Consider the following 16,810-nt stretch of genomic DNA (forward strand, 5'->3'; position numbering starts at 1 on the left):
CTGTTGTCTATCCTGAGCACATTATTCCTTTCTTGCTTCCAACAAGAGAAAATATTACCTTTTTTTTTCTTGCGGCTAGAGGAGAAAACTCTTTTATGTTTTTCAGTACTTTTGCTTATGTATGGATCTCCCATCAGTGCTTTTTTCTGATCTCAGAACTGGTCACAGGAGGTCACCGCTGGCCTGCAATCAGTTCTGGGGCACTTTATGAGGGATATAGACAAATTAGAGAACAGGGTGTCTGGACATTGAGGGGGGTTGAAACCATAAGACATAAGAAAAGGGGGATTTTAATCTGCGGAAGTTAAGGGAAAGAGGTGGTCCAAGGGACCTGCCATTGGTTATTTGAAGTTTTTATGTGCAGGAAAGATTCAAGTATGGACTCAAGGGGTAGAATTAGAACCAGAGCGTGGTGACATGTTTTGGGGCTGCCTCCGACAGTAAGTTTTCTAGCTATGAAGGTACATAAGCATATGCTGAATTGCTTTTTAGGATGTCTAGTCTAGATTCAATCATGATGGCAATTAGACCATGTGTCGTTTTCAAACTTAAGACACTTCTATACGTAGACTGCTGAATTTCTGTATATAATGTTCCCTTCCTTAAGGTTAAGAGGGGCATCTTAATTCTCTTAGTATTTCTTTACGTGTGAAAAACTTTATTATTGCTTAAAATAAAATTCTATTCCTTACTTATATGTAAACTCAAACCAAACTCACTGCCATCAAGTCGAATCCGATTCATAGTGATTCCTCCTTGGGTTTCTGAGGCGGTATCACTACGGAAGTAGATTGCCCAACCTTCTCTCCCAGGAGTGGCTGGTATGTTTGAACCGCCAGCCTTCTGGTTAGCAATCAAATACCTTAGGCACTATGTAAAGTGATTACAATGAAGTTTTTTCCACGATATTCCTCCATAGGCTGTAAAAACATACCTTTATTATGAAACTATGACCAATAGGAACTTTGACCCCTGACAATTGAGAGAATAAAGTGTTTTATGATCTCATTAGAACCTTGATATATATGTGTGCTGGGTGTATTACCTTGTTCACAATTTTTCTTGTGGAATATTTGGATACTATTTAGATTGTGGACATTTTGGCTTAGAGAGATTTAATTAAACTGTCACTTTTCTCCTGTCATGGAACACTGTAAAAAAACATTAGTTACTTATAGATACTTATTACTTTAAAAAAGTCATTATAATCTTAATATTGTAAATATAGTCGGAAAAAAAAAACTTTTCGAGTTCTTGATTGTAAGGACTGCTATTCATTCAGGTCATAATTTACTTCTTATGAACAAAATTTCTAAGTAACATAAGTATGTGAAAGTGGCTTTGTAAATACCTATTAGGAAACAATGAGAGTGTTCAGTTAAAGCTGGATTCTCTGAAGTGTAGATTTGGGCCCTTTTCATAGGTCTCTATATATTTATTTTGTGAAATAAAAAGTTTATGCATTGAATGAGAATTCTGACTTCAACGCAAATTTTCTAAGACAGGGAAAAGTTGTTAGGAAACATGTTAAGTGAGTTTAGATGCTACAAGAATTTTAAATCACCAAATTTGGAAACAGATTGCTATTACTAATGTAGGCTTTTAAACAAAGTTAAGTTGAGAGATTCATACACTTTACTTTTCCATATCTTTCACATATAAAATATCAATTAGAATTTTCTTTAAATAAAATGTTTTGAATTGAAAAACATTATTGACACCAAGATTGAGGGACTAAACATCAGGAAAAACTCAAGTAATCATGTTGTGGATATGCTTCATTCTTTGAACTCCAGAGCCAGGGATGGTGGCTTATAATACATGAAAACATGGAACGTACCAGAGTGATGAACACTCACAATTTTTACAGAACTTTTACAGCTTGAGAAACTCTTTTGAGGGTTTTTTTTTTTTTTCCTCCTGAGTATTAGGGCATAGTGAGAGGTGATCTTTAGGATTTCTTCCAGCTTTAAGTTAATATCGTTCTGAGTTTAGAGATCTGTTAGTGTAGGTTCTGTTTGAACTATTTTATAAGGACATATTAGGAATTCTGAGATTTTTCCGAGTAATTAGTATTTCTGAAGATCAAAGTAATATTCTTTTATTGTTTCTGTGGCTGTTTGGCTTTTTGCATAGCCAGTTAAACAGACTAACAGTCAGTTAAGCTTTACTCTCCAGTCTCAGCCTTCCCTAAAAGAAAGCCACTCTGCGCTTCCCGTGCGCGCCCCCTTCCTTTCCAGAGGTAAACAAGCCATGCGGAACCAAAAGGCTGGCGCAAATCCCTTTCAGTTTCTGGAGAAGCCAGAGCGCATGCTCTTTTGATGGTGGGTCTGTAGCGCCATTTTCGTATGGAAGGGACTGCCCACTAATTAGGCACCTCCGTAGGACACACGGCATTAAAGTTGTTCATACAGTATGAAGAACCTCGCAGAAACAAGCTGAGGGCCTTTTTGAGCTCTGCAACACTCCATCTGAGAATACGTAGAGAAATTCTTTTGTGTTAATTCCTCTCGTTGACATACGGCCCCCTCCTTCCCCTTCCTTGCTCCGGTCGGGGCTGACATCGGTCCTCCGCTCCTCCCCCTCCGACGGTCGAGCGGGGTAAAGGTTCGGCATTTGTGAGGACTGCTCCGACAGTGCAACCCTTATGAGAGGACCTGGGGAACCGGATGGGAACGTTTTCCCCCATGAGAACAAAGCACAAGTTATATCAGAATCTAATATATGTAGAGGAAACCAGTACCTGTACTGAGAGCTAGGAGGTAGCGCTTCTTTAAAAAAATTTTCTATTTTGTGAGATGCAGACCCTCAGTGTGGGTGGGGATGGAGGATGACTGAAAAGTTAACTAGAAGAAAGGCAGGACACAGAGATCTGAGGGTCTGAGGTCTTTAAGTGTGTGTGTGTGTGTGTGTGTGTGCATACAAGAGTTTGGAAGCATGTGGGTGAGTAGGATGCGAAAGAAAGAGAATGAGAGAGACTGGGAAAAAATCTGGAGTAGGAAAAGACTAGCAGAAAAGGGGCACCAGCGCATCCTTGCCTCCCAACAGCGCCCTCCTAGACATCCAACTCCACGGCTCTTCATTCATAAGTTTCAGGGCTAGAGGCCCCGCCCGGATCCCCCTCCACTGAGGGCCGGGTTTCCTGAACAGCAATTGGTGAACGGCAACAAAGCCTTAGCAACTGGCTCCTAGTGACCCGCGAGGCGCCGGGTAACTGGGCGCTAGGCCGGCGCGGAGAAAGGAGAGAGGCTATCCCTTTAAGGGATGGCCGCGGAGTCTTGAAAGTGGAGGGGGTTGGGGGGAGGGCGGGGAGGAAGGTCTGGGGGTGGACCCAGGGGTAGGAGGAGGAAGAGGAGCTGCTGAAAAGAGGTGGCGAAGGAGGAGCCGGAGCAGCTGCTGCCAGCCGGCGGGCACCCGAGTCCTGCTCGCTGCCGCAGGAGTAGCCACGGGCGCGATCGGGGCCAGATGTCTCCTCCTCCATGATCACTTTGGAAGTCGGGGGAAGACTTTGCCCGGCCGTGCACGCTGGTCTGAGTTTCCCAGGCGCGGCGGGGGCGGCGAAGCAGCAGCAGCCGGCTCCGATTCGGAGAGTTCACAGCCCGGGGCGTGTACACCCCGCGCGGAGCGGGCTCGGGCTCCCCGCGGAATGTCCCCGGGGCGTCCCGCGCGCTGACCCTCCAGCCGCCTCTGCCTTGGGTGCCTGCTACCTTTCTCGGGCCGGCTCGGCGTTTGGGACTACTAGCAGCCCGGCTCCTGGACAGTGGGGAAGCCCCCGGGGGTGGGTGACCTCAGCTGGCCAAGACCCAGCCCTCCCCCGTGCGTCTCTCGCTTAAGATGGCAGCGGAGTCAGGGGAACTAATCGGGGCTTGCGAGTTCATGAAAGGTGAGGAACAGCCGCTCCGCATCCTCCAACCCTCCTCCCTCGCCCCACTCTTCACTTCTCGCCCCTACGTGCCAGCTTCTTCTCTTGGCTTCTCTCGGGGTCCCAATCTGTCTTGCAGCCGCTACGCGAGCTCTCGATCTCTCTCGGTCCTCTACTCTCCCCGAGGACCCCCTGCTTCCGGCTTTTCGGTCTTTGCTGCGTCCCTCGTTCCCTCTGCAGCACCCTCGGATGGCCTTCCCGCCCCATAGTGAGACGGCGCTGACTTCTGCCTACAATCCTGCACACAGCAGATCTTGGGGATCCTACGGATGTTCCCTTTGGCGATCTTTATTCCACTCTAGCTACTCTTGGTTTTCGGACACCACAGCCACACCCCCCAGTCTCTCATCCCTCCCTTCTTTTGAAGTCTCCGGAGCTGCAGAAGCTCACCTCTCTCTGTCTTTCCTCTCTGCAGTTTCTGAGCTTTGGAGATGTCTAAACCAAACTTGCATCTCCGGTTCTGGGGTACCGCCAGATCCTGTCTACTCCAAATGGCCTGAAATAGGGAGATTTGGGATCCGGGCCCCCTGCTAACTCCCCCCAAGTGGTCCTGTTGTTGCCTCTTTAATTAACTGTTGTGCTCTTGGGTTTCTGTCTCTCTAAGAGATCAGGTTTCACCCCAAATTCCACGTGTTATTGGGGTCTTTAAATTATGGGTAGCAGTTGTTACCCTTGATCCTTCGTGTATTATCACTAATCCTCACTCCCAGCTTTCCTACTTCTCATATGTTTTCTCCTGTCTTTTAAACTTGTCTTTCAGATCGGTTATATTTTGCTACTTTAAGGAATAGACCAAAAAGCACAGTAAATACCCACTATTTCTCCATCGATGAGGAGCTGGTCTATGAAAAGTAAGTTCCTATTTTGTTTTTTCTCATCCATTTAGCATATTGATTCTCTGGTGAGGAAACACCATGCAGCTTTCTAGTAGTTACAGTCACTTACCTCCAGTAGTGCAAATTACACCTTTTTTTTTTTTGTAGATTCAGGTGGAGGAAAGGTACAGGGAAAGTTAATGTAATTTAAACCTCAGTCCTTTTAGAGTTCTCTCTATATTAGTTCTTCCTGCCAGCACAACAAACAGCAAATTGTATACTCATAACACTCCCCAGAGTAGGACCAGAGAGAGACACTGAAACACCAGGCTTTGTAATTGGGCTGTGAATCAGTTACCGGGTATTTATGGGGCACCCACAGGGTACAGGGCAGTTGTATTACAGGTGCTTGAGCTTTACAGTTCACACGCTTCTGTTGTAACTCAGGATGTTTTTATTTGTGCAGTTTGTTTTCGGAAAGTGGGACATTAGCCACGAGCTGCTTCTAAGTCATATCTATAAGTAAGATTTTGCTCGCATGGTCAATTGTTAATTTATTTTGGGTGCCCCAAGCTTCATGTATTATTTTATTTACTTTTGAGGAAGTGGTATAGGAGTTCTGATTTGGTTTCTTTTTGGTACTTTGATTCTGTGGGATTATGGTTTGAGAACATTAAGATTATGGAACTGTTTTCTGTGAAAGACCGTTGGTTTACAGGAAAAAAGATACCTAATACTTTAAGCATAGTAAAAAATTAAAGAGAAACAAATCTCCATTCAGTAAAAGCAATAGACAATAAAAACGAGAAAAAGGCTAATTGTCTTGATTTGCTTAAGTCTTTTATGGAAGAGTTATCTTACATGAGTCTAATATGTTTTATCACCACTGATCTGTCAGTGTGTCCTACTGTGATGGCTTGCATATTCCTGTGATGGTGGAAGCTATGACATTGGTATTTCAAAGACCAGCAGAGTCATCCATGGTGGACAGCTTTCAGTGGAGCTTCCAGACTAAGAAGGACGTGGTCATCTATTCCCCAAAAAATTGGCCAGTGAAAACCTTATGGGTGAGGAACATTGTGATATGATATAGTGCCGGAAGATGAGCCCTTCAGGTTGGAAAGCTCTCAAAATATGACTGGGAAAGAGCTGCCTTCTAAAAGTAGATCCACTGCCACAGAGTTGATTCTGACTCATAGCAACCCCCATTGGGTTTGCAAGGCTGTAAATCTTTACAAAAGTAGATTGCTTCATCTTCCTCCTGCAGAGCAGCTGATGGCTTTGAACCACTAATCTTCTGTTTAGCAACCAAACACCTTACCCACTACACCACCAGAGATCCTTTCTAAAAGTAGAGTTGACCTTAATGATGTGGATGGAGTCAAGCTTTCAGGACCTTCATTTGCTGATGTGGCATGACTCAAAATGAGAAAAAACAGCTGCAAACCTCCATTAATAATTGGAACGTGGAACGTAAAAACTATGAGTGCAGGAAAATTGGAAGTTGTAAGATATGACATAGAATGTTTAGAGATCGATATCCTAGGAATTAGTGAGCTGTAATGGACTGGTATCGGTTATTCTGAATAGGATAATCGTATGGTCTACTATGCTGAGAATGACAAATTGACAAGGAAGGCTGTCATATCCATCGTCAAAAAGAACACTTCAAGATATATCCTGAAATACAACCTATCAGTGATAGGACAATACCATACCCCTAAAGGAAGACTAGTTAATACTACTGTCATTCAAATTTAAGTACCAACTATTAATGGCAAAGCTGAAGAAATTGAAGTGTTTTCTCAACTTTTGCAGTCTGAAATTGATCAAATATGCAATGAAGATACATTGATAATTACTGGTGATTGGAATGTGAAAGTTGGAAATAAAGAAGGACCAGTAGTTGGAACATATGCCCTTGGTGTTAGAAATGATGCTGGAGATCATGTGGTAGAATTTTGCAAGACTGATGACCTTCTTGTTGGAAATACCTTTTTTCAGCAACATGAATGGTGGTTATACACGTGGACCTTGCCAGATAGAATATACAGGAATCAAATCGACTTCATTTGTGGGTAGAGACGATGAAGAAGATTGATCTCATCAAGTACAAGGCCAGAGGCTGACTGAAGAACAGACCATTAATTGCTCATATGCAAGTGTAAGTTGAAGCTGAAGAAAATGAAACCAAGTCCATAAGGACCAAAATATGACCTGGAGTATATCTCACCTGAATTTAGAGACTGTCTCAAGGATAGATTTGACACATTGAACATTAATGACCGAAGACCAGATGGGTTGTGGCATGACATCAAGGACATCATACATGAAGAAAGCAAAATGTCATTTAAAAGACAGGGAAGAAAGAAAAGACCAAAATGATTGTCAGAAGAGGCTCTGGAACTTGCTCTTGAACATAAAGTAGTTAAAGCAAAGGGACAAAACAATGAAGTAAAAGAGCTGAACAGAAGATTTCAAAAGGTGGCTTTGGAAGACAAAGTAAAGTATTATAATGAAATGTGCAAAGACCTGGAGTTGAAAAACCAAAAGGAAGAAGACTTTTGATGTTTCTCAAGCTGAAAGAACTGAAGAAAAAATTCTAGCCACAAGTTGCAATATTGAAGGATTCTATCAGCAAAATATTGAATGACAGGGAGTGTCAAAGGAAGATAGAAGGTATACCCTGAGCCATTGTATCAAAAAGAATTAATTGGCATTTAGGAGGTAGCATATGATCAAGAATCAATGGTATCAAAGGGAGTAGTCCAAGCTGCACTTAAGGCATTGACAAAAATCAAGGTTCTAGAAATTGATGGAAAACCAATAGAAACATTCAGCAAGTGGATACAATGCTGGAGATGCTCCCTCGTATATGCCAAGTAATTTGGAACATAACTAACCTATTGGAAAAGATCCATATGCAAGCCCATTGCAAAAGAAAGGTGATACAATGGAATGTAGAAATTACCGAGAAATGTTATTAATATCACATATAAGTAAAATTATGATGAAGATAATTCAAAAATGGTTATAGCGGTACATCAACAGGGAACTGTGAGAAATTGAAGTCAGATTCAGAAGAGGATGTGGAACAAGTGATATCACTGCTAATGTCAGATACTGGCTGAAAGCAGAGAATACCAGAAAGATGTTTACCTGTGTTTTATTGACTCTGTAAAGACATTTGATTGTGTGGATTATAACAAATTATGGATAACATTGAGAAGAACGGGAATTCCAGAACACATAAGGAGCTGTGATGGTGTAGTGCCTAAGGCATTTGACTGCTAACCAGAAGGCTGGAGGTTCAAACCTACCACCACTCATTGGAAGGAAGGTTAGGCAATCTACTTCCATAGAGATACTGCTTTGGAAACCCAAGGAGGGGTTGCTATGAGTTGTAATCAACTTGATGGCAGTGAGTTTGTTTTTTTTGTTTTTTAAATGCTCATGTACATAGACCAAGAGGTAGTTGTTCCAACAGAATAAGTGGATGCTGCATAGTTTAAAATCAGGAAGTGTGTACATTAGGTTTGTATCCTTTCACCATACTTATTCAGTCTTCATACAGAGCATATAATCCAAGAAGTTGGACTATATGAGGAAGAACTCGGCACCAGGATTGGAAAAAGACTCATTACAACGTGCAATATGGAGATATTGCTGAAAGCAAAGAGAACTCAAAGCACTTACTGATGAAGATCAAAGACTATGGCTTTCAATATGTATTATACCTCAATATAAAGAAAACAAAAATCTTCACAACTGGACCAATAAGCAACATCATGATAAATGGAGAAAAAATTGAAGTTGTCAAGGATTTCGTTTTACTTGGATCCACAATCAAAGCCTGTGGAAGCATCAATCAAGAAATCAAATAACATGTTGCATTGAAGAAATCCCCTGCAAAAGACCTTTTGAAAGTGTTAAAAATCAAAGTTGTCACCTTGAGGACTAACAGTCACGTGACCCAAACCATGATGTTTTTAGTTGTTTCATATACATGCAAAAGCTGTACAGTGCTTAAGGAAGACTGAAGAAGAATTGACGCCCTTGAATTACAGTGTTTGTGAAGAATGTTGAATATACTTTGGCAGAAAAACAAATTAATCTGTCTTGGAAAAAGTGCAGGCAGAATGCTCCTCAGAAATTAGGATGGTAAGACTTTGTCTCATTTACTTTGAACATGTTAACAGGAAGGATAAGTCCAAAGAGAAGGATATCATGCTTGGTAAAGTAGAGGGTCAGTGAAAAAGAAGATGATGGACTGACATGGTGACTGCAACAGTGAGTTCAAACAGCAGTGATTGTGAGGATGACACAGGACTGGGCGTTGTTTCGTTCTGCTGTACTTGTTGTTGTTATGTGCCGTCAAGTCGTCTTCGACTCATAGCAACCCCTCCTTGGGTTTCCAAGGCATTATCACTACAGAAGTAGATTGCCCAATCTTCCTGCTGTACATAGATTCGTAAGTCAGAACCAACTTGATGGCATCTACTAACAACAGCAGCAGCATATTTTAATTTAAACATTTAATTTTCTTGTTGTCTTAACTAAATGAACAGTTAAACTGTAGTTACCCTAGTAAGTTCTAAGGCTTGTCCTGTTCAAGGGACATTGGCTGTTCTGTGTGTGAGTACCACCATGCATTCAAAATGTGAGACTGTTCTCTACCTTCAAGAACATGTCTTTCATTTGAGGGAGAATGATCCTTGTCACTGTAAAATGGAGTTCTTGAAGCTAATGTCTCAGGAAATTTCTCTTAGTGATGTTATGTGGAGGATTTGTCTTGAATGACTGAAATGAAACTGGGACTGAAAGAGTCCTTTGCTGCTGTGAATGCCCAGGGTGGCTGCTGCAAAGAGGTCTAAATCCCTGGTGTCAGATTACAGCCCTGCTCCTGGACATAATGGAGTTATACACAGCCTGCTCCCTAACCCTGTGTACCTGCTACCTGCACGATGTCATTGCCAGCAGTGTTTATTGAGTGTTCATGCTGTTGTTCGGAGTGTGCATTGTTGTGACTTTATTTTTGTGAGGTTGGGGTTTGGGAACCTCTTGAGTCAGAGGTATGGACTATGTATATGCCATTGTATTCAATTTTGCAGTGACTTAACATGCCAGCAGTTGTTAATATGTCATTGAGGAAGCTCAGGTCCCTGAGGTCTGAGTTACTTCTCTTGGGATTTTTTTGGTGGTAGATGTAGCAGAAAATTCCATTAAGTAAAACTTAGTGTTCAATGGCTTTTTAATTTTAATGTTGATATATTGGGAACATTTTTTTGTAATTTTAATGTTAACATTATAAATTTGCTATGTTTGGAATCAACTCAATGGCACACAGCAACAAAAGTTTTAGGATAGCACTTTAAATTATATTTCTTTTATGTTTATTCTACTGTATTTCTGGTAGCCTGTAAGAAAAGGCTTGTTGGAGAGGCTTTCCGAAACATACTGTGAGTTTGGATGTCATTTGAATCTATATGGACTCCAGCTTGGACAGAGGATACATTTCTCTTACCTTGGGCTTGCCCTACTGTGCCACTTGTGACTGCGGTTCTGACCCTCTGCAACATTATCTTTTTTGTTACACCAATGTAAGTGCTGGGAAGTAAAAAGAACAGAATGCTGATGAATGCACATGTTAACTCACAAGCATGATGAGTGAACGCACATGAGCCCCAAACCTGCAGGATGGAAACAAGACTGCAGTTAGAGGTATAGAAAAGATAATTGCCATAAGAGAACATAACCCCTGTGCTAGGAGGAATTCAGAAGAGTGTGGAATACATCTGGTTCACAGGTTCAGAATAGAGTTTGTGGAAGAGTTAAAATTGGCTTGAAAGGATTTAGTTGACAAGGTTTTACCAAGCACAGATATGAAAGAAGCCATCCCAGAAGAGAGAATAGCAAGGACAATCAATGGCTTAGGGAAGAATGCTCTGAACAAATGTTCGGGAACACTAATTTGCCAGGTTACTGGTTTATATAACGTTCACATGTGGGATGTGGAGTATGAAGTGGAAAGGTCTGTTGGGCAGATTGAATACCACAATCAGGAATCTACCATTTCCTGAGTAGGCCATGGGACTCTCTCACGGGTTTTGGGGGAGGCCGTGGTCTGACTGGATTTGTGTCGTAGAATTGCCAATAATGGCAAACACTTGTTGAACATTTAAATGTTTGCCAAGTACTGTTCTAGGGCCACAAATACTAATCTATTTGATTTTCATAACATTTCTATAAGGCAAGTCTTCTTGTCATCCCCATTGTACAGAAGGTGAGAGTAAGGTACAACGAGATTGGTAACTTGCCCAGGGTCACAGAGCTACGAAGCAGAGCTGGAATTTGAACTGAGGCTGTCTGGTTCTGGAGTGCATATATCTTCTCTCAAAAAAATTAATATGATAGCATCATTTAAGATTGGTTAGAGAGGAGGTAGGAGTCCATATAGAAAAATTCTGGAATGTTTCTGGGAAGAAACAAGTTCCTAATTAAGATGTGGCAATGTGGATGGAAAACTGAAAAAAAAAAAAAACAAAAACAAAAAAAACCCACCACACAAACCCTAAACCTGTTATGAGTCATTTCTGACTCATAACGACTCCCATTGGATTTCCAAGGCAGTAAATCTCTATGGAAGTAGATTGCCCAGTCTTCCTTCTGCGGAGTGTCTGGTGGGTTTGAACCACCAGCCTTCTGGTTAGCAGGCAAATGCACTGTGAAGATTTGAATTCATGTGACATCAGGTGGGTGGGTGAGTGGGGGAAAAGGAAAAAGAGGAGTCAAAGATGTTTTTTTAAGACGGCTTGGGTTGCCATGAGTCTGTTAATGTCGTTAACTGAAACAGAAGCGTGGAAGAATTGGCATTGGTGGGAAAATCAAGCATTCTGTTTTGGCCAAATTGCTGCTAACTGAAAGACTGGTGCCACTTTAAACCCACGCAGCAGCTCCTCAGGAGAAAGACCTGGTGATTTGCTCCTGGCAGGATCACCCCCTCTCCCCCAAAACAAAAACAAAAAACAAAAACCTCACTGCCATTGAGTCAATTCTCTCTCATGGTGACCCTATAGGACAGAGTAGAACTGCCCCATAAGATTTCCAAGGATGTAGACTTTACAGAAGCAGACTGCCTCAGTTTTCTCCTGTGGAGCAGCTGGTGGGTTCGAACCACTAACCTTATGGTTAGCAGCTAAATGTGTTATCTATGACACCACCAGAGCTCCTACCCTGTAAAGATTTTTTTTTTTTTAAAAAGCAACAAACCAAACTCACTGCCGTCAAGTCGGATCCAACTCATATTGACCCTCCTTGGGCTTCTGAGGCGGTATCTCTACGGAAGTAGATTGCCCAGTCTTCCTTCCGAGGAGTATCTGTGGGTTTGAACTGCTAGTCTTATGGTTAGCAGTCACATGCCTTAAATACTATACCACCAGAGCTCCCATGTAAAGATTAAACCAAAAAACCCAAATGCACTGCCATTGAGTTGGATCCAACTCATAGTGACCCCTCCTTGGGCTATCAAGGCAGTATCCCTACGGAAGTAGATTGCCCAGTCTTCCTTTTGAGGAGTTGCTGGTGGGTTTGAACTGCCAGCCTCTGGTTAGCAGTCAAATGCCTTAGGTACTACGCCACCACAACCCCACAGGGCAGTTCTGTTCTGTCACATCAGATTGCTATGAGTTGGAGTCAACTTGATGGCTCCGAAAAACAACAAAGGAAATCCATATGAATGTTGAATATCATGCATATTTGAAGTTCTTACATTTGAGAGTTTCTCCCAAAGAGATGATAAAGCTATGAGAATGGTATGCTTGGTGGGAAATATGTGAAGTCTTTGTTTCACAGGCAGGAGAAGGGTGAGAGGAGCAAAGGGAGGAGTCGAAATAAGCAACCAAAGAAGTAGAAAAAAACTGAGTGTGAGAGTAGAAAGGGCAGAGTGATGGAGGTAGTAAAACTGACATGTCAGATCTACTGGGAAGTATGGAATGAGGAGAGACTGCTAAGTCCTGAGAAGGACTTGTAGTAACCTGGTTCTATCTGTAGAAGGTGTTGTGTGGCAAGAAAACCTTGACTGTCATATCATGATGTACCTGTCTTTAAGGAAAAGAATATACTTATATTCATTATCACCCAGGGCTTTGTACAGACCTATTGGGCAATCCTACTTCCGTAGTGATACTGCCTCGGAAACCCAAGGAGGGGTCGCTATGAGTCGGGGACGACTCGACAGCAAATAACAACAATATCTGTATAATTATTTGTGAATGTATAAATGAAAGACTGCCTTTCTAGATAAATTGTGACCTTAGAAATGAAGCTATTATTTCTGAATCAGGAAGTAGGCCCTTTAATTACTAGTCTACAGGTTCTTTGGACACAGCTGTGTTTTGTCCAGATTTATTTAGTTGTAGAAAGATGATTGAAATGACAGCCTTCTGAGAAGCTGGTGGAAAAAATTTTACAAAATGGCCTCATGAGGAAAGGCTGTCAGAAATGAATTTTCTTCTTGAGTTTAGACAGAACTTATCTTGTTACAATTAAGGCCTGAATAATTTTAGTAAAATGTGGATGATAAGCCTAAATTTCTCCTTGGGTTATGACTTCACAGATCAGAATTAAAATCAGACTACATGGCTAATACACACATGGGACAAAATAGCCCCATAAAAAGATTTATTTGTATTTGATTAAACTACAAATAATGCTCAACTCTCCAGAAAGCCTAATTCTTTGGTATTGGAATTGGCCCTGTATTCCAAATAGAGACTTACTTTTTATAACTTGGCTCAGATTTTCTTGGCTAGAAAGTTAGCAAAATCAAATATGTTTATTATTATTACCTTTGTGCGCCCCTCCTCATGGTGATAATGGATGCAAGATTAGATGTTAATAGCATAAAAAGTTTGTGTGCTGTGAGAGATAGTGTATAGGGTCTTTTTTAGCATTGCTTCACACTTCGTGTTTGCAAAGGAAAAGGATTGAAAATGCAGGAGAGAGCTATTCATGGGGATATTCTTGGTTCTAAATTTTGAGCAGTTCTAAATATTTTAGCACGTAAGAATGTGCATCAGGTAATGAGAACTAATTAGCTAAATTGAAGACAAATATTACAGACATTCATTTTTGTTTAAACTGTATTAAAGCAGACCGATGTGAATAAGTCCAGGAAATGTTGGAGAAGTAAACTATAGAAAAATGATTTATCTAGTCTATGAATCAAAAAGTGAGTCTATGATACTGTTGAGTGAAGTATAGAAAAACTCTTCTTACCTGGAAATATTTGTGGGAATGGAATATTTTGGTTAGTCAGGGGTGAGAAGAAATCCCTTTGGTGTTTCAGTTTTTATTTCAAATTTAATATGTCACTACTGGGATAATTAAAGGGAAAGGTGAATATCATTTAAGCACATACACCAGTTACCAGTTACTGTTGAGTCTGCTCCCACTCATTGCAACCCCTGTGTATCAAAGTAGCACTGTGCTGTATAGGGTTTTCAATGGCTGATTTTTTAGAAGTAGTTTTTCAGGCTTTTCTTCCAAAATGCCTCTGGGTGTACTTGAACCTCCAACCTTTGAGTTAGCAACTGAGCACATTAACCATTTCCACCACCCAGGGACTCCTAACCACATAGCACATACATATGTATATATAGTCATATACATAGAACCATTGGAGGTCCCTGGGTGGTGCAAATGGTTTGTTTCCAGCTACTAACCTAAAGGTTCGTAGTTCAAACCTACCCAGCAGTGCTGGGGAAGAAAGGCCTGGCAATCTGCTTTTGAAAAGATTGTACCCAAGAGAACCCTGTGGAGCTTGGTTCTACTTTCTAACACATGTGATCAATATGAGTTAGAATGGACTCAGTGGGATTTTTTTTTTTTTTTTTTTTTCTGTTTAAGGATACCTCAGATCATTAAAACCCACTACAAATACTACAGAAGAGGAGATTTGGTTGAATTAAGAGAAAACTTTCACTGTGGAGATAATAATAAAAACAAAAATGATAGCTAACACATAGACTTGTGTCAAGCAATTTTTTGGGTGCTTTACATACATTAACTCAACTAATCCTTAGGAAAAACCTAGGAGTTAGGTGCTGTTATGATCATAGTTTAACAGATGAGGAAACTGAGTCTCAGAGAGAGTAAGTAATTTCCTGGGGCTACTGAGCTAATAAGTGGCAGAACTGAGTTTCAGGCCACAGACAGGCTGTGTAGCTTCCATGTTCTTAACCGGGAGAGTTTGAGCGGGTTCCTAGTTGTCCTGTGCCTGACGCCTGTGTATGAGTGTGTGTGTGTGGGGGGGGGGGGTGCAGCTTTGCGCTTCAGTGCAGGTTTGGGCTTCTAACTTAGGTGGTATAGTATTGATGAGTAATGTGCCATGGACGGAACGTTTACAGATTTTTATTTCCAGGCCGTTTCAGGGAATTTGTGGTGGCAATGGTAATTCAGTTTTCCTTTTCCCCCACAATTTCACATTTTGTCGGTGTAATTTTGTTTTGTTTTTCCTTTCAGGGGACTGCCAAAAAGAAAAGGAAAAAAAATCAATTTAATTATTGTTATATATTAGTAGGACGGGTGAAAACTAAAGAAGGCTTTTTTTTTTTTTTTTTTGATTGTGATTTGGGTGAAGATTTACAGAGCAAATTCACTTTCCATACAGCAGTTCACATACACTTTGTCTCATGACATTGACCACAATTTACCACAATGTAACAGCTCCCCTCCCACTGCCTCCTGGTAGGTACCTCTTCCCTGTGTCCATCTCTCCACCCCTCCTGCCCCCTGAGCTGTCTTCCTGTGCATAAGCAGCACTTCTTTCCCCCATTGTTCTCTCCAAGGAGTGTATCTACCTCAGGTAAATGTTCAACTCATAAGCTTATGTTTTGTTTTTCTGGAAGCCACAGGTGTGGGTTCAGTTCCAGACCTGAAGGGCAGCTAGGGGCCATACTGTCAGTGGTTCCACCAGGCTCTATAGGACCAGCAAACCTGGTCCTCCCAAGAAGCCTGTTTTTATCAGCCTATTCAGTAGCCCAGTTTTGAAGCTTTTGCCAGCTGTCTGGTGCAGTGATCTTGCTGCTGAGCTGCTGTAACTTAAGTTATAATGATTTCTGCTTAGAAATCTTCTGAACACTCAGAGGAAAATTTAGCTTTTAAGTGATGGCTGGTTTTTATCCATTTCCCCTTTTCTCCTTCCCTCCATCCCACCCTTGCAAAAGTAACCCAGTATTGTTCAGGACTACTTTTTTTCATCCTGTGTTTTAAACACATGCACTTTGTATATGTGCTCCTGTATATGTATACCTGTGTATCCAACCAACATTACTATGTAATACACATTTCAGGTACATAGACTATATATATTAACCAGTCATTTTTAATTCTGTGACCCACAAGAGTCAAATTTTACTTTCTATATATTGATTTATTTAAATACTTGCTGTTTAGACCTCTTAGGCATTCAAAGTAGGTAGTTTGCCTCTAATTTTCGTAATGATGAATTGTTATTCAGTTCATTCAGTTTGCTTGAAATAATCATGGTGAAAACTCAAAATTTAACCGGGGTACTAAGGAGAGTTTGCCTCACAGGTCTATCTGAATCTGGTATCCTGAGAGAGGGGTCTAAATAGGCTACAGGGGGAGGAGTGGACCAGGAGAGCCAAATGGGGAACTGTCTGCCGTCCAAGTTTTTTCTGAGCCTGGTCACCGCAGGGCGGCTTCATTATTTTATTAAAAGTAGATTCCTAAGACATCAGATGTTCTCATTTGTAAGTTCATAAACACATTCCAAAGCTGAAAATAAATGACTTTTGCTTTAACCACAACTTAGTACACCTTTGTGCCTAAAAAGAGAAAAAGAAAAGGAAAAAAGAAAAAATTTAAAAAGTAAAAGAAAAAAAGACTTGGCACGTTTTTATGGGAAGTGAAAGTATGACTTAAAAACTTGTAAGTGGTTGAAAACTGCTGTAGAATAAACTGATATTTAGGTGAAATTTTGGTACTGAGCACTATGCTAATGCCTTGGGGATACACAAGTGCAAAAAAGAAGGAAGAGGAAACAAACACG

General features: G+C 41.1%; 1 protein-coding gene across 1 annotated transcript in view; it reads left to right on the plus strand.

Moving 5' to 3' along the window:
- Positions 1-3,834: 3,834 nt before the first annotated feature.
- CDC14A (cell division cycle 14A) overlaps positions 3,835-16,810 on the plus strand; it is a 195,085-nt gene continuing 182,109 nt past the window's right edge. Inside the window, exons 1-2 of the mRNA XM_007936102.2 lie at positions 3,835-3,883; positions 4,683-4,773. Coding sequence (XP_007934293.1) covers positions 3,835-3,883; positions 4,683-4,773 — 140 coding nt within the window. The remainder of the gene's footprint in view (positions 3,884-4,682; positions 4,774-16,810) is intronic.

This window comes from Orycteropus afer, unplaced genomic scaffold, assembly GCF_000298275.1.
Source record: "Orycteropus afer afer isolate SDZICR_OR568_19922 unplaced genomic scaffold, OryAfe1.0 scaffold00033, whole genome shotgun sequence".
NCBI lineage: Eukaryota > Metazoa > Chordata > Mammalia > Tubulidentata > Orycteropodidae > Orycteropus > Orycteropus afer.